Here is a 25,239-nt window from a genome sequence, read left to right as displayed (position 1 = left end):
TCTTTTTCATACCCATATTACCTTTTGTTCCCCCTTACCCTCCTCATTTTTTAAAAAGCATATTGGAATTTGTGATCAATTCATGGATTGTTTTTAAGATTGATTCCTCCCTCCACTTTCCAGAAAGCCTGTTTTTGAGCTAGACATGGTAGAATTTTCTGTCTGTTAAAAAGCATAAGGGCAGCTTTATAACCCCTAGTACTGTATAGCTCCTTCCATGAAGGGTAAGCGGTGCAGATGGTAATAAGTGTTTGCAAGCCTAAGCCCATAAATTCTTGACAGATTTGTGGATTGGTGAGAGCTCTAAACCCTTTTTAATAGGATTATAGCGGCATCTTGATTTTTTTTTAAAGTTAAATAAAAATCACCTATAACTTTCAAGGTCTCTAACTCTGTAATAAACCATGCTCCCTGCCTTCTAGCCAGACTTCCCAGCAGGTTTGGGGACCAACAGCTCTAAGATTGATGTCAGTTTTGTGTAGAGTTACACGTTATGGCTTTGTTGAACTCTGTCTCTTCAATCCCCATCATCATCACTGCCTGTTTTACCACAAAAATCCTATTTTGTCATATATGACAATATTTCCCTCTGCACTTTTACATGTGTGGGTGTGAAGAAGCCAGTTCAGAGCCTGCAGTGAAGCCAGAGCAGCAGCAGCAGCTCTCTACGCTCTTCTGCCGTGTCAGTGGTGGAGAATACACATGCTCACTTATTTGGCAATATGTACTTAAGGACATTTTTTCAAATCCTTCTGTTTTCTTGATCATCTTTTCTTTCCACTGGGCTCAGCTCTCCCTCCATGGTCATTGCAGGTATAGCTGTGCATGCTCAACTGTCCTTCCAGTTCAGAATATTCTTGATTCTGTGCTCCTCAGAGGAGACCTTTTTAAGCCTGATGAGGCACAGCTCCTGCTTAGCACATTTTCCTTCTCTTTTCAGCACAGTCTGGCCTGAGGCTGTCAGACCATAGGCTCGAGGTAGTTCCTCGGCACTGTGCAGTATCATCGTCTTGGGTGTTCAAAAGGGAGTGCAGGCTTGACTGAGGTTTCGGGAATGCTCATTCTGTGCAGTGACTGTGCCACCGACAGATGGGCATGTACAAAGCCTCAGTGTTTAGGACCTTTTACTTTTGTCCTCACTGTGTGAACACTGAGAAACCCTTTCTTCTCAAGCTAAAAAGGACAGGATGAGAAAGCCGGTGCTTTCCCAGCGGCTTGATGCTGTACCCCCAAGTGACCTTCAGGGGGAACCTTCCTGCCTGAGGAGAGCATGGTACCTTTGCATCATCTGCAGGATTTATTTATGTCTCCTCTCCTGGTCCATTCACAGCTCTCCTGAGTGCCCCTCCTCCCGCAGCCGTTTGTAGGGTCTTGAGCCTTTCACACATCTAGCAGGGGAGTGACTTTGGGCTGCTTGAAGTGGTTAAATTGTTAAGCACCTCACATCAGGCTCAAGGATAAGGCCAGCTATAGCCCAGGTCTTCAGAGACAGGAGCAGTGCATTCAGGAAATGCAGCTTTCAGCCTCGTGGCTTGTTGGTGTCACAAGGCACATTGGCTCTTCCTGAGATCTAATATAAGATGTTTAGCAGTGCTGAGTGCTGGACTCAGAAGTGTGTAAGGGTCCAGTCACCTCACCCACTGGTTGTCTAGAAAATTAGTACCAAAGAACTCTGCAGTCCCATCAAAACCCATGTTGGTTTGGCTCTGGAGAGGGAGCTGCCAAAATGGGTAGCAGGTGTTTACATCCATATTTACTTGCAGCATAAAAATTTGTATAATATGATGACAGAAAATGTTACAAACTGCTCATGTCTTGGAAGGACAATCCAAGGCAGAGACAAAGTGGTATCTCCTGCAGAGCACTTGAAAAACTGCTGCCACAGTTCTTTCCTTAAGTCTATATATTAATTTACCTACATAGTCAAATATCCTTTTGTAGCACAGAAATGGAACAAGGAAACCAGTTGATTTGTCTCTCTATTTCCTTTGAAAAGGGTATAAAGAAGTTGATGGGACCTCTGTCCATTCTTTGTTAGGAACAGTTTAAAAAACTTGTGTTGAAAAAGAATGAGAAATTCCTGGTCCCTGGCTGACATTCCTGTAAATCTGCTGTTTTTAACAGATTGCTCCCTAAAGGCATTACAGTACTTTAATACCTGGTTTGAAGAGCTTGTGAAAGGCAGGTGTCTCCTGACTTTTGTTCTGGCTGACCCTCGAGTGAAGAAGTTATAAGGTCTCAAACTGAAATAGTCCTTGCATTCCCAAATGTACTGCAAAAATTAAGCAAATTTGCCACAGATGCAGCCTGTTAATTATGGAAGTGGCCTCCTTGAGATTAAATAAAAGTCAGGCTTATGATCTTGAGGCAGTTGTCTGGTTTTGGTTACATTGTTGAAAGCTGGAAAAAATTCACTGATTTTCGCAGAGTTACTGTCAATCTAGATCAATATAGATGGAGCAGTCTGAGCCTCTTGCATCTTTATGTGATACGTGGATTTCAAGATACCGTGGTTTTCTCTCTTCTGTTCTCAAGGAGCTTTAGGAGCAATGCTTGTCTGCCTGTCATGTTAGACTGATGGCTGCTCTAGCAATTGACAATTTCCATATCCCAAAAATTACCTCAGAGGTGTCTGAAATGATTTGTCATCAGCATCCAGGCTACAGGATTATGTGCATGTTGTTTAACATTCCTTTGAGATGGACAGTGCACACAGCTTTTTACATCTCCAGAGGGATCTCATAATCCTGGAACAGCCTGGACAACAGGATGGCAGTTTACAACCCTGAGCAAGTAAGGGGGGATGAGTACAGAAGCCCCATACCACAAGGCCAGCTTTGTGGAGGAAAAACAGGACAATGATGAATCAATATCCTACGTTCGTTTTGGGGGAATTTTTTACTAGTACCTTCCAGGAAACCCATCATAGGGAGCATCCCGAAGGTGGATGTGCCATGCTGAAGCCCATATTAACCATGTATCTGGGATCCATCTACTGAGAAAGATGCCCACTCTGTGGGAGAACCTCTTGGCTTTCCCAGATATGTCTAGCCCTTCAAAAGTGCTGTGAGATTCCTTCTTCCAAGATATGTTTGTTGCCCCTTGAGGGACTGCTGCTCTGTCTTCTCACCAGCTGCTCTTACTACCGTGTCTTCAAAAGCCAGGATCTCTTGTGCTGTTCATGGCTGGCATTGCTGGCTCAAAAGTTGTTGCTTTTAGCATCTGGGGAACTGTGAAAATGAAATTACTCTGTTGCGTACACTGGGCTTGTTGTACTGCGCTGCAAACTCTGTACCTCAGTGTTAGAAAAATTTTCTTGGAAAAATGGCTTTTCTCTCTTGAGCTATGCTTATTACTTTTCATTTTTTCTATTGGAAAATAATTACTGTGTTTCCACAGAAGTTGGGCTCCCAGTTGTCCTCTGCCACACTGTTGGAGGGAAACAGAAAGAGCTTTTCTCCCTCCAGTCAAAAACTGTAACAAATTTCATCATCTTGTGGTACAGTGTTTGGGAAAGGGATAGAGTTTGGCAAAATACTACTGGTTTCTTCCTTATGATAGAGCAAAATGTGGGAAGGGTCTTGGCTATGTTTGGATTTTTTTTTTTCTTGTACTGGCATTGCTTTTTAAGTTGCCACTGGAACTATAAAACTGCAGGTTAGGATTTGCTCATTACTATGGCTTCCTTGTCTGCTTGAATGCTTGGGTTTTGGTGCTGAGGAACTCCAGGGGCTCAGTCTGACCTCACTCTCCCCACTCTAAACTCCCTCTCCTTCCCTTCCCTGCCCCACCAATACATAACCACAAATGATTCTTGAAAATTCTGCATGCAGGAGCATACACATGTCAAATGTTTTTGGCTTCATGATGATCTTGGCTCAAAAGTAGCATCTTGCAAGTCCTTCTGCCCCTGCCCCAGCTGCCTGTGGCCTTGGTGGGTGTTAGCACTGGGGGGCTGCAGTGAGGCTGTCTGAAAAGTCACAGAGAAGGCAGGCAGAGTCAATCCCAGGGTGCAGCATCTCCTTGGGGCCCCCCAAACTTCCCTGCACTGAGGGTGAGCCAGTGTCACACTTTGGTGTCCCTCCTTGGGAGCTTCCTACTCCAGCCTCATTGCTCGGTGCCCTTTTGCAAGGACACTTGTTTGGGGTTTTATTTTAATCCTTCTCGTTTGTGTATGTTTTCTGCAGGGAAAGAAGAAGAAGAGGAAAAGGGATAAGCAGCCAGGAGAGACCAATGGTAAGTAAAAATAAGTCTAAACCTCTTGCTTAGTGGAAGTGTGGCAATCCCGGTGTGACCCTTGTAGGTACGGGGGAGGTGGGCACAGGTCTCCTGGCCTCAGGGGAGCCGGTCCCTATGCTAGACAGCTTTTTTTTTTTAAATGCACTCCAATTATTCACGCGTTACCGCCCTTCTAAAACTAGTAACCCAGCCATTGCATGTCAGAGCCTCCTCGTGTGGCATTAGCTGAGTTTGTCCGTGGTAGTTGCCGAGCCTGTAACCGCAGAGCCGTAGCTGTAATGCCTGTGCCATCGTTTATCCAGTTGTCCGCTTCCTCCGCGCATCCGTGTGCGTGCGTGCGTGGCTGTGTGCGTGTGGTATTAATTTGGGCTGTCCCTGGATGTCCTGATGCATGCCTTACAGTGGTAAATCGCACCCATTTTAAATTAAGGAGGTTTGCCATTCTATATAGGAAATTAGAAATACTGCATAGGCAATCTCATACTCGATCTTGAAGAAGCCCTAACTTAGTTTTTTTGAAGCCTTTGTATAATTTGTTCTTTTTTTTCAGAACACAGCGAATGTTTCCTAAATCCTTGCCTTTCACTTCCTCCGATTACAGGTGCTAATGTCATTTTGAGTCATTTAAAATAGTTTATAAACTGCTTTTTAATTTTTTTTTCCTGCCATTATAGATTTTAACATTAAACACTTATGACATTAAGAAAAAAATACCATCCACACGTTTTGATAGTATTTATTATCTATATATCTTTATATCTATTATGTTTGATAGTATTTTTTAATTTTGTTTTTTTGTTTTTGTAACAATTGCTATTAAAACAGTAATACAGTAAAAATAACGCAAGAGTTGTACTAACTGTGCAAATTGAATATGCAGTATTTCTTTAAAGAGACTGATAAAGAATGGAAGCAAGTCAGTAATGAACCTCCTTAATCTAATGGCATTTTTCATGGCTCCCACTAAGTCTTCTCACATTAGCATGCATATGCATTTTTTTATTATTATTTTAGTTTTGGATCTTTTTTTTTTTTTCCTTTCTGCTCAAGCCTATTCATTGCAATTCACTAGCTGTACTAACTCAGCACCTTGCCATGCTTTACATTTTATTTTCTGGCTGATGCTAACATACTCATTCCGCAATCTGCTTATTCTTATCCATTCTTTTAAATACAAATTAATGAAAACAAGTAAATTGAATATTATTCCAAAAGCTGCATTATCCCAGGAGATATAATTTCCTTTTTTTTTTCCTTTCTTTTTTTTTTTTTTCTCTTTTTTTGTATCTGAGTTGAAGAAAAAAGCATGTTCAGGATCTAACTTCCATACTCAGCTTCTTTTCTTCCTTTTTTCCCCCCTTTAAAAAAAAAAAAAAGAGAATAAAAAATCCAGCCCAAATCAATCTTGCCTGAAATATCCTGCTAGACCAACCACAATGACTTTCCTCTACCTGCTCTCTTAAAAGGGAAAGAAACAGTCCTTTATAAAGGGATACTGCAGCTTTAATTGCAACAGCTAATCTCAAGAGTTGAATAAAAATGTAATTATCACTTTTTTTAAACTTTTAAATCAAAAGTCAATATTTGCAATTAATAACAAGGACATTGATTTTTATTCCCTTTTTTATTTTTATTTTTTCCTTATTTTTACCTTTCTCTTTTTTCTCCCCTTTTCTCTCTTCCCCCCTCTCTCTCTCTCTCACTCCCCCCTCTCCCCTTTTCTTTTTTTTCCTCTCTCCCTTTTCTGCTCGCTTTTCTTGAACTCATTCAGACCTGAGCGCTCCTAAGAAATGCCGAGCGCGCTTTGGCCTTGATCAACAGAATAACTGGTGCGGCCCCTGCAGGTGTGTATAGTTTTCCCAGACTCGCTATGGCTGATTTGCAGCTGGTTTATTTGGTACTTTCCCCTTTTTTTTCCTGCCTTGTTGCTTTGTAGCTCTGTGTTGTGATCTAGAAGACACAAGGGAGTGGGACACTGCCATCAGTTATCGTCTCTCTGAAAGGGTTTTGCTTATTTTTTTTTTCTTTGTTGGTTGGTTGGTTTGTTTTGGTTTTTTTTGCCTTCCTCTTTGCTGCTGCTAGCCAAAAACCCACTGTAAAACAGCATCAACCTTAAGCCCATCTGATCCGTGGCTCAACCACGCTCCTGCCTTCCAAGCCTCCACCCAAGGAAAGTTGCTCCCAAAGCCCTTGATAGCGCGGCCCTGAGTGCGGTACCGACACCACACAGGCTCATGGCTGTGTCGGAGATGGTTTTTTGGTTTTCCTTTGGCTCATTGTGAAAGTCCTGTTTTCCTTCCTGCCCTTGGTACGAGGGGAGATTACCAAATAAAACGGAGGTGATTGAAAGCTGAACGTAGCTGTAGCTAAGATGACGCAGACCAAATGAGCTCTATCCACCATTGTGTTGTATTTTTTGTGTTTACCTTATGCTAACAGATGCAAATACTCCAAAGAAGTGTCGGGCATTGTTCGGGCTTGACCGACAGAGTTTATGGTGCAAACCATGCAGGTATAAAACTACCCATTAGGCCTTTGGGGAAATAAAAGCAATCTGTCCTCTTAGTGCATTTGTGTGATTTTATTTTTTTAATCTTTTTTCCCCACTCCCCACCTTTCTCTCTCCCACAGCATCAAATGCTAATAATCTTTGATCTTTGGAATTTCTTGCTAATTTAATGCCATTTTCTCTCTTTCTTTACCAATAACCTCTCCCTGGTGGTAGAACTGGGAACAAGAAAACTCAAAGTCCTTAAAGCTGGCAAATTTTTGGCTTTTTTTTTTGGTTTTTTTTTCCAGATTGTCAGCAAAATTAATGTTTAACTCGACATTTATATTTTGTCTTTCATTTGGGTCTATGTCCCCTGCCTGCAAAGGCTTTTTAAAAAGGTTCTGGGATCTGCAGCACTAGTGTTTTTCTCATGATTAGAGATGTAAAAGCCAGTGTTTACAGCTTATATTGTATACATTCTTTTGGTATTATCTGAAAAATTAAATAGCTACCTGTTGGCTTCTATGCCTCAGTAAGGTTTATGTAGATATAATTTTTTTTAAGTGATCTGAAGTCTTTTTTTTTTTCATTTCAAAAATACACTTTTTCTTAAATTTTATCCCAACAAGTGAGCTGTAAACGTCTGAGCTCTAGACAAAACTAATTACAACTTTAGTAGCACAGTTTCCAGCATTAAAAGGAGATGAAAGACATCAGAGAGCCCAAATTCCGGCAGCCCATGTTCTACTGGAGTTTAATTCCATGTATAACTCAGTACGTACTTCTTTCTTGGTGGAGGGATACCGAGTAGTTCTTTTCTCATTCCTTTTTCCTTATATGATCGCATTTGGTTAAATTTGTTGTTTCTTTATTCTGATACAAGCAGTCTTTGAATTTGGAATATTATGATGGTAGGTATTTCAACCCAAACCACACTCTGTGTGTAGTGATTCCTCTCCCACATTTTCCCCTCTTACTCATGCCAGTCCCATGTGCTCCATCTCATTTAGAATGTAGCTCAGACGTCCATCGTATTTTGTGTATGCACGCAGTCTTGTCTGTACTTAGTGTCGAGGAAAACACGGTTTGAGGGTGGTGGTGTGTGTCACTGTACCAGAGGAGGCACCAAAAATGCCTTCTGCAGGTTGTGTATTGTCCCATTTGAGGCATGGTAGGTACGGGGTGTTGGGGTTTAGGTATCAGTACCAGGCCATGTGTTAAGCAGGCTGGCAAAGCAGCATTTCTTAGTGCTTAAAGGGGAAGGGTTCAGTCCAGAAGAGCTGAGTAGCTACTTCACTGTGTCAGGAGGCTCGAGCCTCATGCTAGCGAAGGACTCCAGTGCTGTGTTTAGTTAGGCTCTGTTCTGTGGTTAGCTTGCTGCACACTATCAGCAGATATTTGTGTAGTCTAGAGATAGAGTATGTGAAGCATGTCAGGCTCTGCATGCCAAGTGCCAGAACTGGGGGCACATCATGTATGTGTTGCTTTATCTTTTCCTGGCTGCTTGAGTAAGCAAGATACTTTTAAAACTACATTTTGTTATCAGGAAAGCTTTTTATTTGGTCTGTATAGTGCTTAGGTTACATGTGAAGCATAAACCCTCTCTTAACTTGCACCAGATTTTGGTCAGAATTCTTTTCAGTGCATCAGGGACATCTTCAGTGGTATAGCTGAGAGTTTTAGACTTACTGATTCAGAGTCAGCTGCTTTTCTTTTTGTTTTGGTTTGGTTTCTTGTTTTGTTTTGTTTTTTAATGCATGGAGGCATTTTACCACTAGGTATTAGAGCATTTCTCTCCTATTTCTGGTCCTAACCATTATAACATTGCATTTACTAGCACGGTAGTATTTTGTAGCACACCTTATGTAGGTGCTAAAGATGTGCAGTTTGCTACTGTGGTGAAAACTCAGACATCTTTGCCCACAGCAACTGAATAAACCCTTGCCATCTTCTGTGGCTTTCACCCATGGGAATTGCAGCATTACAGGTTTCCTGGTGCTGTCCCAGGGCTAGTTTCAGGGGCAGCACATGTGGAGTCAGGTCTGTTGGTGTAGCAGGTTAACACTTTTCACAGCAATGCACAAGTGAATAATCCTCCTTAGTGCTTCTGAGGAGGGATATGTAGTATTTTTGTTCCAGCCTTTAGGAGAGCAAAACTGAGGCACAAGTAGTTCCTTAGATTTTTACTTATTCCCCTTCACCAGAGCTGCCTAATGGTCTTCGAGTCTGGTAAAATTAGGCTTGCATGGTTTGGGGCATTGCCCTCTGGGCTTTTTGTCCCACCTAATCCTGACAGGTGCATGACCACAGTAACACCTGGTGTGATTGGTACAGACTGTGGAAATGTCTCCCCCTTGAGCTATCGTGATTTAAGTAAACAGCTTTTCAGACTAAAAGTGGCCACACTATTAAAGAGTTTAGCAGAGGAAGCAATGTGCTCCCTTAATCCTAGTCAAAGGAAAATTACTTCAGGTAGCAGAGCAATGGGTTTGGTTTTAAAAAGGTTGTTAACTCTGCAGTGTCAGAAGATCAGGTAGACCTGGTTTAAGGTTACTTTGCCATGGAGCTCTTTCTTTCAGGCCACAGAACTTAAATAATATTTTTTTTTAAAGTTTGAAATGCTGGCATACTAAGTTCAGACTGCCTCCAGTTAAATAATTCACTGCCCTGTAGGTTCAGAGCAGTCCATCTGAATGACTTTTGGATCCCCATCAATGAGGCAGGCAGAGCCTGGGGCTCTGCTTGCAAGTAATTGTAATTTGGGGAGGGAGAGAGAGTCCTGCAGTCTCTCCAAATTGTAAGAATCCATCTTTCCACACAAGTAATGTAGGTGAGCTTTGTGAAGCTTAACTGTCCTGCTTTGCCACTGGAGCTGTACAGAAGGTCCAAACAGGAGCTGTGGCCCTGGTAGTGCTGCACAGCTGAACTAGGAAGTGGTGAGAGAGGAGAGGGGAGAAAGAGCAGCAGAACTGTCCTTAGCTGAGAGACAGAGACCCCCAGTGTTGTTCGTTGATGGTAAAAGAATTAACAAGGTCTGTTTGGAGCCCACCAAATTAATTTTTTTTCCTGTCTTTTAACGTTGCTCTAATAAAGCATGGTTTACAGCCTTCACTTGCTGTCTTCTATCTTTATTTCTTTCTTTTTAACATTTAAGTTGCATGGTTGTCTTTAGTTTTTAGCATGTATTGATCTGCAGGCTAACGTGGTTAAAACTCTAATAGCCCTAACCCCTTACCTTGCCACATGGCACATGGAGCAGAATCTGAGAGCAGACCTGAGTCTCTGGAGAAAGGGATGTCACAGCACTGGTCCCTCACTGAAGCTGGTGAAAGATGGGGTGCTGGGATTGTTGTTCTCTTCCTGGCTATGGGATACAATAGTTTTAACTCCAGGATCAAGCCGATTTGATCTCCTTTGCAGATGAGAAGCATCTGTCCCTGTTGCCTGGAGGGCAGAGCTTGGTTTAACCCAGCCAAACGCAGTTGTGATACAGAGGGAGAACCCTGGTGACCAGCAGGGGAACTGGGACACCTACTGGAGTGGGGAATGTCCCCCATGACACTCAGCTGCTGTACCAGGCGCGCTCCCTCTGATGGAGTTGCTGAGTTGGGGTGACGTATCCACTGGAGAGGAAAAGCAACCTCCTCCTTCGTGTGGGTGGCTTTGTTCAGCTTAGCTGAGCATCCAAAGTTCTTGTGGCAGAGCTGCTCTAGACAGACTTTGTCCTATGCCTTGGGCTGTGTGACAGCACTTCAGCACTTCCCATGGGAAGTGTGCTTGTGAATAGGAGAGCTGGAGAGCCAGCATGCTTAGGGTAAAGGTGGCCACTGAACATCGTTCTGCCAGATGCTGTGGTTGTTTGCCTCATTACTTCTGTCCTACTGCTTGGCAAGAGAGATGGTGTGAAACTGTCATCTGTTTTCATTGCTCCTTTACATTATCCAGTGGACAGAGGGAGGAGAAAAGATCTCTGTCGGGTCACTTATTTACTTGAAGATGAGCAGCTCTTGCAAGACTCTCATATCCCCTGATGTGAAATAAGATCCATGTTGCTCCTCACCTTTGTACCTGTCGTCGTGCTCTTCACCTACTGAAATTGGATCCCACTCTGGAGTTACATGGATGGCCTCTCAGAGGAAAATTCCCCAAAATGCAGACAAGCAGCTTCCCAAATCTACCACTATCCCCTAAAACCAAAAGTAAAACTGAGTCGATTTAAAGCCACAACCTGCAGGCCACACAACCAGTTATTCTTGTTATTTTGGATCATACTCTGTTTTTCCTGTTCTTTTCCTGTTTTTTTCTTCTGTTTGCTTTGTTTGTTCGTTTTGTTTTTATTTCCCCTCTCTCTCGTTCTCTCTGTTATATATCCCTCCTGTCTGACTGACATTTCTGGATTTGGTGTGGTTCTTAACAGAGGAGAAAGCAATGAGCAGTAGTTTGCAGCTGTTCTTGCCTCCCAAGGGCAGGGCATCGTGAGAGACTACAGGTGACACAGGTGTAGCGATAGCCCCGTTGAGTTGGACAGCATTATGGGACATCTTGAGATGCCATCAGCTATACAGGGTTTTTATTTTAGGAGGATTAAATTACTTTTTTTTTTCTTCCCCCATGGAGGAAAGTTTGTAGATTAGAACAGTGGGTTTCAAAAGCCATTTATCTGGTTTTCTGATCATTAAAATAAGGAAAGGAGGCGGCCTGAAGAGGAGGGGGATGAAGAGACAATTAATTGGTGAATCCTTTCCAAATCTGCTAGCTGAAGGGAGGTTCCCGAGTGGGCTCGGTGCTGAGGACACCCAGCCAGACCCCCAGGATGGCACGTGGGGCCAGGGTGCCACCCGTGCAGAGCCCAGAGTAGCTGATTGACAGCTCTTTGCTGTAGATGACTGTCTCCATCAGCATCTCTGCCCTTTATTCACAGATAACTCTCTCCCTGTTTCTAGGAGAAAAAAAAAGTGCGTTCGCTACATACAAGGTGAAGGCAGCTGCGTCAGCCCACCCTCTTCAGATGGAAGCTTACTAGACTCTCCTCCGTCCTCCCCTGCCATGCTCGCCTCCCCCTCCAGAGACTCGAAACCACAGACTGAACAAACGCAACCCCTCTCGCTCTCATTGAAGCCCGACCCGCTGGCGCACCTGGTGATGATGCCGCCGCCCTCCTCGCTCGTGCTCGCTGAGAGCGCTGCGAGCAAGCCCGGCGCCCTGCCCGCCGCCAGCTGCCCCAACGGGGCCCTGGACCACCCGCCGGCCGCCCTCCCGCCGGCCGCCGCTGCCGCATCCCTCGCACAGCCCTCGACGTCCTCCTTGCATTCCCACAGCTCGCTGGCGGGGACACAGCCCCAGCCGCTCTCCCTTGTAACGAAGTCCTTAGAATAGCTTTAGCCTCGTTAGCCCTTTCGGTTTCCTTTCGGGGGGATTGAATTCTGTTGGTATTTGGGGTTTTGGTTTTTTTTCCTTTTCTTTCTTTTTTTTTTTTCTTCTCCTCCTTGTTGTCGTCTGCTGTTTGTCGTCGTTTCTCGGTTTCATTTTTAATTTGTGCCATGTGGCTACATTAGTTGATGTTTTATCGAGTTCATTGGTCAATATTTGACCCATTCTTATTTCAATTTCTCCTTTTTAAATATGTAGATGAGAAAAGCCTCATGATTCTGCCAAAATTTTTATCAACAGCTGTTTAAAGTCTTTGTAGCGTTTAAAAAAAATATATATATACATAATTGTTATGTAGTTCCAATAGCTTAGTTTTAAAGACTGATTTTAAAAATAAAAAAAAAAAGAAGCAATTTTGAAGCAGCCCTTGCCGGAGGCATTGGTTCTTTATTATTTGTATTAAATACGAGCTTGCGAACCAATCATTTTACATCTGGTTTTTAAATCTTTAAGGGCACAACGAATGCGGTGCCGCTACTACTTCTTTTTTTTTTTCTTCCTTGTGTGAAACAACCTTTATTGTGATGTTACTTGTTATTGTTTAAATGTACAGAAACAAAGGGTTAAAAAAATGTGTTAATATACCTTGTTCCATGGTGTTGTTCTTTTGGGGGAGGGGACGCTACTCAACAATTAAAAGTATCACAACGCTATTGGACCAGTAGTATTTATTGCTTTAGAAATTGCTTGTTGTATCTGTATGTTGTCCCTTTTTAAATGTTTTTTTCTTCTTTTTTTTCCTTGAAACATTGTATAAAGGGTTTTTTTTTTCCTTTAGTGTAAGCATCTTATATATAACAACTCATTTGTACAAGGTTTTTAAGTTTATATATAAATGTGTATATATATATTTTTTCCGGGATTTTGTTTTTGATTTCTTTTCATGATTTTTTTTTTTTTTTTTTTTTTTTTTTTTTTTTTTTTTTTTTTTTGCTATATGAAATACGGTTGCCACCAAATGGACATTCGCAGGTGCATTTTTTTCAAGGATCAATAGTGTAAAGAATAAAATTGCTTTAAAAGCCATTACACATGAAAAGACTTGAAAATTTAGCAAGGGAATTTTTAGCAATGCTGTTTGAAAAATAGCAAGGTCCAAGTGTCTCCCGTTCAGAACTGCAGCTGAATCCCCTGCGACATTAGGACTGTAGGCTGTGTGCAAAATTTTTATGTGCCAAAATTCTCAGTGACTTTTAACTTTCTCCCGACAACTTTATTATTTTTTTTAATGCTGTAATTTTTTTGTTCATCATGTTTTGCTGTGATGTTACATAGGTAGATATGTATGTAGTTTTAATGTCACCTATAACAGACGTGTTTGGTAGCAGATTGTCCGGAAAGCATTTAAAATGAAGAGGTATAAACCCTTAAGGGCCAAATTCTGTATATTAGATTATTCATAAAAGGAAAATCAGACTGCCACTTTTATGTACACTTACTACATACAGGTAGGTAGCAAACTTAAAACAAAAAAAAAAACCTAGGCATGTTGATGTTGCAAAAAACGCTGTATAAAGCTGAAAAATTGTTCATCTGTTCATTCAGTGCCATTGTAGTTGACATGAAGCGATTGTAAAACTGTCTCAGATTTTTCTCTGGTTTATTAAGATGCTAACTATAACATTTTTTGTGAATACTTTGAATGTTTCCTAACAGTTGTGATGTTACTGTTCCGTTTTATGCTCTTATTCCGATTTTCATTTTTAATGGTTTGGAAGCCATTTTTTGTAATGAATAAATGTTCATGCTGTACAGTATCTGTAGCATGCAGTTCTGGATTAATAAAAGCAACTTAGTATGTGCAGAGAATGACTTGTCAACTCATTTATGCATTGACTGCATTTTGTGTGGCTGGAAAGATTTTCAGGCCAACTGGAAAAATTCCTCAAAAGAAAATGTGTGAAAATTGTGGCAAATTGCAGCCAGCTCTCTTTGTGAGAAATCCCGTTTCCATTGGGTTCCCATGGAATGCACTTGCACTGGCCCTCTCCCTGCTCAGCACACTTTTGCGTGAGTAGCAGTGGTTAAAAATCCTTTTTATTCAAAGCAAATGGCACATGATTTGGCAGAAGACAGCACGTGAGCTAAGAGAATGTTCTTCCATGTGAATTGAGCTTGACTGGGGCACAGGCGACCAGAGCTGGTGTTACCTTCAATTTTAATATATTTCTGTTCAACCTGGTGGTCTCAAAACATAGGGCTGGTGTACTATAAAGGTCACATAGGAGAGCCCAGATAGCCTTAATTAGTAAAGTCCTTCTGCTGGCCTTAGGCTTTATCTGGACAGATTTGAGTCCAGTTTTGCATATATCTGAGGGTTTTTAAAATGAAATGAGCCCTTGCAGCACAGCCTGCTCTCAGTTCCAAGAATTCAGCATCCACCTGACAGCAATGCCTGCGGATGCTGCAGGATGGGACTGAATTTACATGGAAGGATTCTTATTATGTTGTTGATTTGTTTGGGTTTTTTTAAAATAAGTGGAGATTTAAACATAATTTCCAGGAATCTATCACAATTGGATGTCACCATAGGCCCAGTCATCTTGGAAAATGTCAGCCGTAATTCCTACAATGGCACTTGAGGAGAATGGAGTGTAAAGGTCTTGAAGCAGGTTTGTTCCCTGCCTTTGTGCAGGTGCATTGCTCAGGTACTGCACTTCTGTTTGGCTGGTCTTGGCAGGCTCTGCAGGAAGGGTGAGTGTTCTGCAGAGATCTGAGAACAGGCTGTTCTGGTAAGCCCAGCACTGGGATGGTGCTGTCCCTTCCTGTGGGGTCCAATAAAACCTGCAAAAGTGTTCACTGGCTACAGAAGGAATTTCCCTTGTGAGGGGGTGGGAGGCACTGAGTGAAGTACTAAATAATGTGTAAGCAGTATACAGTACTTTAAATTGCTAATACTTAATTACTAGATCCATGACAAGCCTTTTGGGTTTTTTTTGTTCAAACATGTTAATAAAGGGCAATATACGTGAGTATTACTTCTTATGCCCTATTAGAAGGAATAACTCATGGTGAATTTTTTACCAAGCTCCGTTTATCTCTCTTGATCCAAGGCCTGATGGTGTTTTTGTTGTGGTCTGACACAATGCTGCCCTTGACCTCAGTGGAACATGTTCCCTCACCACCCACAACAGGCACGTGGGCAGCGTGGGTGGGACAGGGCTCTGCAGTGGGGAAAAGGACATTGCTGCAAAGCCTTTGTGTAAGATGCCAAATTTTCCTGTTGTTGGTAGCCAGTAAATTGAATGCAATGCTTAAATTACTCTCTGGCTAGTTAAGGTTTCTAGGGAATTTTTTTCTTCTTTTTCCTAAGTTTTTTGACTCTTGCTAGAGCACGGCCATCCATCAGCCAGACACATGTGCTGCATCTCTGCTGGGGATAGCTGCACTCTTCTAAAGTAAGGAATACTGCTCCAGGGAGATCTTTGAATGTCATGATTCAAAGTAGACACCATCAAGGTATGGTTCATATATTCAGGAAAATACTGTGTTCTTTGCTCTCTGCTTTATTAGGCAAACTTCGGAAAGCAGAGTCCTGAAACACCGTTCCTGTGCAAATTAGTTTTCCTTCTGTGTGTGTGGTGAGAGAGGCATGTGTTCCAAGGGCATGTTGAACAGAGCTTGTGAGTGGTGGATAACTTGTGCTGGGAACTTTGTTTTCTGTGGAAAACAATAGTATATTCCTGGGAAAGCAACTGCATGTGTTTCCTGTAGGTTATGCCTTTGCTGTGTCCCTTACAGGCATTATGCCTTCAGATTTGCCTCCAAATTTCCCTTGCTTAGAGGAACTGAGCTGGGTCAAGGCTCCTGGGAGAAAATTACCATTATTTATATGTATTCCCTTTGTGGAAACGTGGTGGGAAGACAGCCCTTTCTATATACACTTGAGGAGTACAATAGGGTGAGGAACAGGCTGATCACCCCCAGATCCACACCAGTGAGGACAACCACTAGAGTGGGGTGGTGACAAACTGGCACGGTCTGTCCTCATCCAGGGCTGCCACGGGACAGCACAGGGCCCTACATACAGTAGGTAATTCACTGTATCTATTGCTTCCATCTGTTTTTATGGACTAAGGCAAGGAAGCAAGTCAATGTATTCCATGTTTAGGAGACATTTATTTTCCATTAGTTTTGTAAATCTCATTTTTCACTTAGTGTATGGAATTTTAAAAAGTTTAAGCAACTGCTGACTCAAAGCAGTGCCACATGGTTTTATGCTTTTCTCAAAAGAAAAAGTGGAAAGGCAGGAAAAAAAGAGCAATCTTTAGAGTCCTGTTCATTTCATCAGAGTATAAAAAAGATGCAAAGAGAATTTACTGTAAAATAGTTGCATAGGTCGTTGCAACAATAATGAAAGCTAATAATATTAATGTTATTATTATTATTATTAACAACAACAATAATAATAACAAACAACAATGAGTATGACACTGCTGCCTAGGTATGTCTGGCATACACATAGGATCACTTTACCACCAAAGACTCTGGATGAAGGTTTTGGATGCTGTTTTGGGAGAGGTGCTCCAGCTGAAAACAAAATTCAGTACAGGACCAAGATAGATCTCAGGTGATCTTTGTTGGACAGGATGCCTAAAGCTTTTGGAGCTTCAAAACTATGAATATTCAAATTTGCTGAGAGATTGTAGCAATTGCTATGTTATAAAAAAAGGGTAGACAGTTACTTTGGCATTCATTTTAAGATGTCCTTGGGAAACATCTTGAGACTTTGAGGCAGATCAGCTACAAGTGATTTGATTCCAAGCACCCATCATTGTCAATAATGTCACCAACCCATTTAAGGACTCTTTGAGGACTGTAGTCTTCCAACTCCTGGACAGATTTTCTCCTGGGATCAATCAAAAATATTAACTCATGACTTTCATCCATGTTCTAGGAGTTGCTCTTTTTCTGAGGTTGGAAATGCTTTTAAATTTGGGGTGGGGGGCTGTTAGTCTGGACCTCGAAGGCAGTGGAGAACATGAAGTCATGCTCTCTGTACATCTGCTTGACCCTCTCCTGATAACTCTTGAATAGTCTGGCATTCTGAACCAGATTTGACAGCGGCAGTCAAACTCTCAGAGATGATAAAGTCCCTCTGAGTTCCAGGGAGATCTCTGCCGGTGCTGAGAAGAGAGACTTTCCAGATCCACTGCTGAAGAAAAGGCAGGGAGAGCTCAGCTGTTATCCATTCTCTCTGGCAGCATCCAGATGGCCAATTATCACACATCTACTTCTGGACCAGCATCTGTGCTCCCCTGCTCAGCTGGCAGGCCGAGAAGATTAGGTAGGAGACATGGACAGCACTGGGATGTTGGAGGGAGCAAGGGAACGAGTTAAGGGTATAGGGAAAAGTGGAAATACTGCAGCTGCAATATGTAATATTATGTAAGATTGCAGTGGGGAAGCCAGGGGAGGGGAAGGACAATGGGGAGATAGGAGACAGGCCCTGCTAATGCTCCTGCTCACAGGGCAGAGCTGCTCTGGAAAAGTCAATGCTGTGGGGCTACCAGCTCCTGTCTCATTCCTTCAACTGAGCAGCTGGCACCAGCTCACCGATGGGAAGCACAGCCCCATTTGGGAGGTACCTGCTAGCAGGGGCCTGTGATGCTGTGGCCTGGACCGCACCAGAACAGTCTCCAGGATGGAAAAGTGTCAGGGTGTTTCCACAGCTCTGTAGCATGGGGAAGACTGGAGCTGGGTGTGCAAAGCAAGAAGGGTGGGGTTTTTTTCAAGAAAGAGAGAAAAGGGATTAATATCTTATTTGCAAACCAGCCCATTTGTAGTAGCTGGTTCCCAGGCATTAGCAAACACCCTGGTTTTAATCTCCATCAGAAATTGTCTCCTTTGCTCCCTTATTTTGTGTTCCCTTTTAAATAAGCTGCTGGGGTATTTTTGGATCTAACTATATCTTTTTAATCTGTTCCACCCACCCCTCCTCAGCCCCCGCTGCCTCCCTGCCTGCTCCTTCTTCAAACTTATATAATGGCACATTATACAAAATAGCTAAGCAGGTGGTATTTTTAAAGACAGTGAGTGAGCATTTTTTTGGCCTAAATTTGGAACGAAACAGATGGATTTTAAGACTCTGCTTTTTCTATGAATAGTAACCGTTGTTCTCCACTGCCTTAAACACCAGTTTCAAGACCACCTCCAGCAACCAATCAGCACGCTGTTATTTAATTATAGCAAAATTCTTAGCTCTGTCTGCTGCTGCATGGGCAAGTGGGGGGCACTGGATCAACTTCTGGAGCCAGGCAGACTTGCCAACAATAATTTTCCTTTTCCCAGAGGGCCGAAGGGGCCTGCAGCGGGTTCCAAGTTCCTCCTAAACTGGCTGTTCAGTTTGGGCTCCCTGACAGAGTGCTTGAAAAGGGTTATAGAAAGGCAGATAAATGCACTTCTTGTTGCAAGCTTCCCTGACAAGCCAGGCCTCCAGAACAGTGATCTCATTCCTGCCTTATTATTGGTGGTGCCAGATTTTTTCCATTAACAGGTAATTGAGTCGAAACTAAAATAAGCAAAGTTTGTTTTATCCAGTGCGTTTTCTTGCTTGCTTGTGAAAGAAAAACACTTTAGAGAGGGGTTTGCTTTTAATGTTCATGGAAATGTATTTACATCTCACAGATTGCTCCCTGCTCTAGTGTAATTAACCTGACTGGTCTTTTTGTTATTGTTGTTTTGATTTTTAAAGCAAAGATATTGGTGAGGCTTAATTCATTTTCCTAGCGGTTTGAATTCCCTGGGAGCAGCAGAGTTGAAGTCGCCCATTCTGTGCACGGCCACAAGTGCTATCCAGCTCCTGTGTGTGTGCACTCACACTGTGGGCTTGGCTCCACCCATGGCCCCAGAGGGGAAGCCGGAACAGGATTCCAACAGGATGGTTCTGTACAGCGTTTCCAGGCTCACAACGAGCCTTCCCTTCCAGAGAGGCCAGGGGGACACTGCTGGGACCAGCAAGTGTCTTCTCTCCTGACCAAGCAGGGACACAAAGAGGCTGCCCACAAGACACTCATGGTCTTGCTGAGGGTCATTCTTCGTTTCTCATCCGTGTGTTTGTGAGGGCCAGGAGTTGGACTTGACGATCCTTGTGAGTCCCTTCCAACTCAGCACATTCTGTGATTCTGTAATTCCTCAGCCAGCAGCTTCAGGTGTCCCTGTGTTGCCAGCAGGCCACCTCTCCCCATCCTCACCTGCAGGAGAGCCAGCCCTGGCCTGGGTGGAAGGCAACAGTTTAACAGGAAGAAGTAAGCAATGCTGAAGAGCAGAAAAGTTACACGTTTGTGGCTTTGCTGTTTTGCTCCTGTTTGCAGCTGTCCAGAGTTAGGCTCCTGCCTGCTTTGCCCTTGGGAGGGAGGCCATGATCTCCAGCACCACGGGGACCTGGGCTCTTTGCCCACTCACAGCCTTGTGGCAGCCACCTCTCCCTGAGCCTCGTGCAGAGGAGTAAAGGGACAGGAAAGGTCAGTAGAGGTGGGGGAAGTCGAGCAAGGAGGGTGCTGAGCTCAGGCTGTGGGATGGGGACAGTGGCATGTCCCGCTGCAGCAAAGGCCCCGCAGCCAGGCAGGGGCAGCAGGTGGCTGCAGAAGTGCTGAGCATGGCAGCGGTGTCGCCTGCCAAGCTGCCTCAGCCTCGCATCCCCTGGGCTCTGTAAGGCCAATTACCAATTCACAGAGTCTGTTTCAGCACAAACAGGACCTTCAAAGAGTTGGGAGCCTTCCTGTTTTGTTTCTTTTTATGCCCTCCTGAAAAAATAAAAGCAGAAACACCCATACTTAAAAGTCAAGTAGATAATTGTTTCAAACACGAATTTCAAACATTGTCTCTTCCTCTGGGCAGGTATTGCTGGGTCAATTACCCTGACTGCCAGCTAGCAAACTGAGACACAATAACCCCCACTTGAACTTGAACACATCCTCTCTAAAGTAATATTTAAAGGGGGTTTGTTTTGTTCAGTTTAATCGAACAACTTTTGGGGGTTTTCTTGTTGGAGATCTTATCCGGCTTTCATCTTTGATGCTGAGACTTGCCTGGCAGTGCAGCTGCAGGAGAAATCAGGTGGGTGACGAGAGAGCTGTGGTCCTGCAATAGCCCTTGTCTGGCTGAGGTAAAGGGTCCGTGGGGGGAAGGTGTACTCTGTATGAGGGAGCAAAACAGAAAATGCCTGTTAATGTCTGAAATGAAACAAGTTTCACAAAGTGCATTCCTAGCAGTCTGGGATATGCATTAACTGAGTCACTCAGTTTACCTGGCTCTAAAATGTTAAAAACCATGCAGTCACAAGGCACACTGGCACAGCTCTTATTATCTGCACAAAGCATGTTCAGAACCTCCACGGCAGAATCAGTGTCGCCACAATGGCAGGAGATGAAATTCCTTCTCCAATCAGTCATCCCAAAATACATGTTTCTCACTGGATTTTCTAGGGTACTACTTGTTGCACCAACAGCATAGATTAGTTTTCTGTTTACTGCATGAATTTTGCTAAAGCAGTCATTTGTCTTGCTTTTATGAGCTTTTCCTCTTCTGCATCATGAGGTATGCTGAAGAACTTGTACTTGTGAAAAAACACTGAACAAAGTGGTTTCGCCTCAAATTATTTAATTTTAAGAGATGATCTTTTTCTTTCCCCCACTCTAAATTTTTAAGTGAATTTAAATTAATAGGCATCTTTCAGGTATAGGCAATATACAGGTTGGAAAGATTTGCCATCCACAAATCTGCTTACTCATTAAAGCCTTCTGTTTAGCTACAAAATGTCTGCAGCATGGACAACAACAGAATAGACCCCTCTGAACTCTGTCCTTCCTTCAGGCTACTCTGACCTGGGTAAATGAACAGAGTGATGCAGCTGACTCTCTGCCTCCTTCTGCTTTCAGATCCTTTCTGTCCCATTCAGAGTGTTTGTCACCTCAGGTTTCTTCCAATCACCTCTTCCAAGTTTTTCCATTGTCCTGAATTTCATGGGGATGGCATAGTAGCATCATCTCCATTTCACATGTTTGTAACCTGACTCAAAAGACCATTTTTGGGTTGAGTTTCACCTATGTGGAATATTTGATATGGTCTTCATCAAAAGGGTCTGTTAGGAGTGAATATAATACCAAGACCAACTTCTTCAAGGCAGCTGTGTCCAGAAACAAGGTCTGGCCTAGAGCAGACACAGCAACGGGGAAGAGAACACAAGGACTGACTGTACAACATCAGTGACTTTAATACCATACATTCAGTCCGTTTCACTTGAGTTTTGGCATCTTTGAACTTTGTACTAGCTTACACCTCTTTTCTGGGATTAAATGTCCAAGATTTCCAATGGCACCTCATGTCCTCGGGTGTCCCATTTGATGAGGAAAGCCATTTCACAGCAAGAATTCATTCCAGGTGGACAGGAATCTTTGTAAAATGTCTCAACTTCAACTCTAAAACCGAAGCCAAAGGAATTGGTAGCTACTACTGAAAAATGTACAGTGATCTTACTTTAATCTATGAGGCACATTTAAAACAATTTTGGTATTGCATAAAGTAACAATTTTTTGGTGTGTGTTAGAGATGATAAAGGGAAGAGAAATATAAATAATTCTATACATTAGTTGTATTTAAATATTGGAAGTTTCACTATTTCATGTAAGTCCTTTAGATTTGGTCCAACCGAAAACTCTTATTTACCCAATCTTAAATATTTTGGGGTTTGTTTCTTTTCCTGAATAAACCTGTCTATTTTTAGTGGTGATGTTGTTCTGGCTAGTTTTCTTTACCCTAACAGAGGTGACTCCACAGCACATTTCTTTTGACAAAAACACACAAAACCAACACGAATCAGTTAACACAGATGACATCTTTAAACTTGAATACATTTTTTCACTATAAACGCCACCAGTCAACTTTCGTGTAGGTAGGTTTCCATTGTTAGTTGTCAAAGTCTTCTTGAGTGGATTTCCCACTGTGTCACTTTTGTGTGAGTCAAATCAAGATTATAGGTAACAGAGAAGAAAAAGAAAAAGAAGAGAAGGTTAGACCCTCATTTTAGAGTTTAAGGAAAATCTACCAGCAGGTTGCAGTTCGAGTTGGTAATATACATGAAAGGGGGAGTCCAAGCCGTGTCACAGGTATCACTATATTAGGCTTTCAGGAAAAAGCATACAAAACACATATTGTAGTGGTCACACACAGAGACATAAATTTAGGAACAAGATCTGCCTTAGCTTGAACATAGTCAGCTCTGATAATAAGGAACAATGGACCGAAGCTATTATGAAACGAAACCCAGGTGCCAGAATGGAGGGAGCTTTTAGTTGAGTTCTCCTGGAATAAAAAAGTCTAACTTTTTTTTCAGACATGTGTTGTCCTAATTTTTTCTGTTCTCACTTTAGAAGACAGCTGATTTTATTTGGGGTTTGATTAATGAGCACAATTAAGATGTTCCGTGCTGAAATTTTCTGGAGTAACGTTTGATTATTTTTCATCTTTTCTGTCTTAAGTCATTTTATTTTCATTGGGATTGAGGAAAATATGCTAAATTATGGCCTTTATCATATACACACGGTGTCCAGGGTGGATTTCAGATACTTCGTAGTAGTTTGGGTAATTTTTAGTCTTACATAGTATTACATAGTATCATACAATATGCTGAGTTGGAAGGGACCCACAAGGATCATCAAAGTCCAGCTCCCAGGATCACCCCAAGGATCACACCGTGTGCCTGAAAGCATTGTCCTAACCCTTTTTGAACTCTGTGGGGATTGGTGCTGTGACCACTACCCTGGTTCCAGTGCCCAACCACCCTGTGGGTGAAGAACCTTTTGCAAATATCCAACCTAAGCCTCCCCTGACACAGCTTCAGGCCATTCCCTTGGGTCCTGTCGCCGGTCACCACAGAGAAGAGATGCCTGCCCCTCCTCTCCCCCTCATGAAGAAGTTGTAGAATCCTATGAGGTTCCACCTCCGTCTCCTCCAGCTGAACAAACCAAGTGCCCTCAGCCACACCTCATACATCTTTCCCTCCAGACCCTTCAACATCCTCATAGCCCTTCTTTGGATGCTTCCTAATAGCTTTATATCTTTTATTGCAGTGCCATGGCTGATGGAAAAATAGCTCTGGAAGCATGATATTCATTAATTCATGAGAAACATGAGCATGAGAAGCTTGATTTATGTCAAAAAGCACTTGTTTGACACTTTGTCCTGACCTGCGTGGGAGGTCAACAGGCTGCTAACATGTGTCTGAAAGCTGCAGGACTGGCAAAGCAGAAACCTTCAGTGGAATCTGAAGAGGCACACACATAAAACAGAGGGAGGCAAAGTCCAGGTTGTCTGAGGTATCCAATGATGTCACACCTCCAGAGGTGGAATCTGCAGGTAAGTTTGACTTTCCTCTCATTCTAGGTTTGAGAGATACCTAGGTCCTTGGTCATACTAAAGGCCTTTTTGCTAAGGTGATTATCTCACATGACATCCGATGAATAAACCAGATTAATATGAGAAATTTTCATTTACTTTTGTCTTAATCAGAGACCAAGAGCTTCCAATGGAAACCAGAGCACCTGGTCCTCTTGAAATAAGCATAGTGTGTCCATACCATTAAGCACTTCACTTCCCAGAGTTTTGTCTAGGGGCCTGGACATTATGGGAACCCACCTCAGGGATTCAGTAGTGCGAAGTAATGTTCTTTTGACTTGAAGGAGCACTCAGAATATCTGGGGGATAAACAAGGCTGAGCTAGACTTGTATTCAGGTCAAACAGGGCTTCTCTCCCCCACAGAAGCCATGGCAATTCCTAGACTTGCATCAAAGTTTTAGTCAGCAAAAGGTTAATAGTAGTGAGTATGAATATTTTGGCCTATTGTGCAGAACATACAAATATTCAAGGGTGTTTGTACTGAGGCTTTTGGCTGGACCTCTATAAAGATACAAGCGAGAAGCCAAACATATGTTCTGGTGTTCCAGGCTTTGATTCTTAATCATGTTCTGTGCTTGCATTCAGAGGTTTGCTTTGGGACCATCTCCAGTGTGAGAAAATATGACAGAGAATCAAACACAGAGGTTATGCATAGCGGTGCAGTGTTCCTATGTGAAGGGGAGCTTTTGTAAGCACTAACATTATTCTTCTTTTGACAGCAACCACACATTTTCCCTTTGTTTATCTTAACTGGGAATAACCCCTAAGACAGGATGTCTCTGGGCACTTCAGAGAAGTGCTTTTTGAAGGCAAAGGAAATACTGTTACAGGGTTGAGCCTCACATCTCTTCAGCAGTTAACAATCCTATAAATACTATTGCTTAGTGCAGTGTGTGTCCATGGCTGGTCCCAACCGTTCTTGCAGTGCCTGGCTTGTGGCACAGGAATCTCTCTTCATCTGGGAGCATGTTCCCCAGCCTTGCTAATACTTGGCTCCCAGAAACAGACTTAACCAGCTTAGAGAGGCCATATAGAAAGCACTGGCTGGGCACATAGACCAGGTAATATGTCACAGCATGGGAAAAATTGGGTATCAGCTGTGATGAAGAGTGAAATATGAAAGCTTCCCAGAAACAGAAAAAATATGGAAATCAAGGTTTTGGGATGAGTTTGGATTTGCTTTAACCTGACATTATGCTCTTCCACACCTAAGAAATTTCTCAGGAATGGTTTTAATATTTTTTCAAGGTATCACCCTTTTACCCATTCTATTTACCAGGAAAGAGTGCTTACTTGTAAGCTGGACTTTCTTTCTTTCTTCCTCTTTTTTATCCAGATGTCCTTAATTTTCCTCATCCTTAATTTTTAATTTTCTTCTTAACAATTTAAGACAAACCAAATAAAAAGTCAATCAGTATATGGACAAATGTAAAAATTAGCCAAACCCCATTGTCTAATTCTAAAATACATTTCATGTCCTTTGCAACTTTTTGTACTTTGGTAGTTCGGTAATTACAAGCGAATGTACTTCACTGGATGGATCTCATATCTGATATATCTGCAGAGGAAAAGCCCTGAAGTCAATGGAAATATCTGAGTAACCTGAGGTCAAGCTGTAATTTCCTGAGAAAACAGAAACATGGTTTCATTTCTTTCAATCAGTCTTGTCATCTCTTCTTCATCA

At 42.5% G+C, this 25,239-nt stretch overlaps 1 protein-coding gene across 26 annotated transcripts in view; it reads left to right on the top strand.

Annotated features, from left to right (window-relative positions):
• Positions 1-13,969, top strand: part of TCF7L2 (transcription factor 7 like 2) — a 173,647-nt gene extending 159,678 nt beyond the window's left edge. For 6 of the 26 annotated variants that reach the window (XM_032116325.1, XM_032116322.1, XM_032116317.1 and 3 more), the window contains 4 exons: positions 4,188-4,236; positions 4,790-4,840; positions 6,011-6,083; positions 11,674-13,969. In XM_032116325.1, the coding sequence (XP_031972216.1) occupies positions 4,188-4,236; positions 4,790-4,840; positions 6,011-6,083; positions 11,674-12,106 (606 nt within the window). In that variant the 3' untranslated portion in view covers positions 12,107-13,969. Of the gene's footprint in view, positions 1-4,187; positions 4,241-4,789; positions 4,841-6,010; positions 6,084-6,678; positions 6,752-7,616; positions 7,643-11,673 lie in introns of those variants that run through there. The other 20 variants (XM_032116334.1, XM_032116332.1, XM_032116330.1 and 17 more) reach the window with 13 other exon arrangements.
• The last annotated feature ends 11,270 nt before the right edge of the window (positions 13,970-25,239 follow it).

The sequence above is a fragment of the Corvus moneduloides genome, chromosome 8 (assembly GCF_009650955.1).
Source record: "Corvus moneduloides isolate bCorMon1 chromosome 8, bCorMon1.pri, whole genome shotgun sequence".
NCBI classification, from domain to species: Eukaryota; Metazoa; Chordata; class Aves; order Passeriformes; family Corvidae; genus Corvus; species Corvus moneduloides.
Note: the sequence above shows the minus strand (reverse complement) of the source record. Positions and strands in the feature narration are given on the sequence as shown.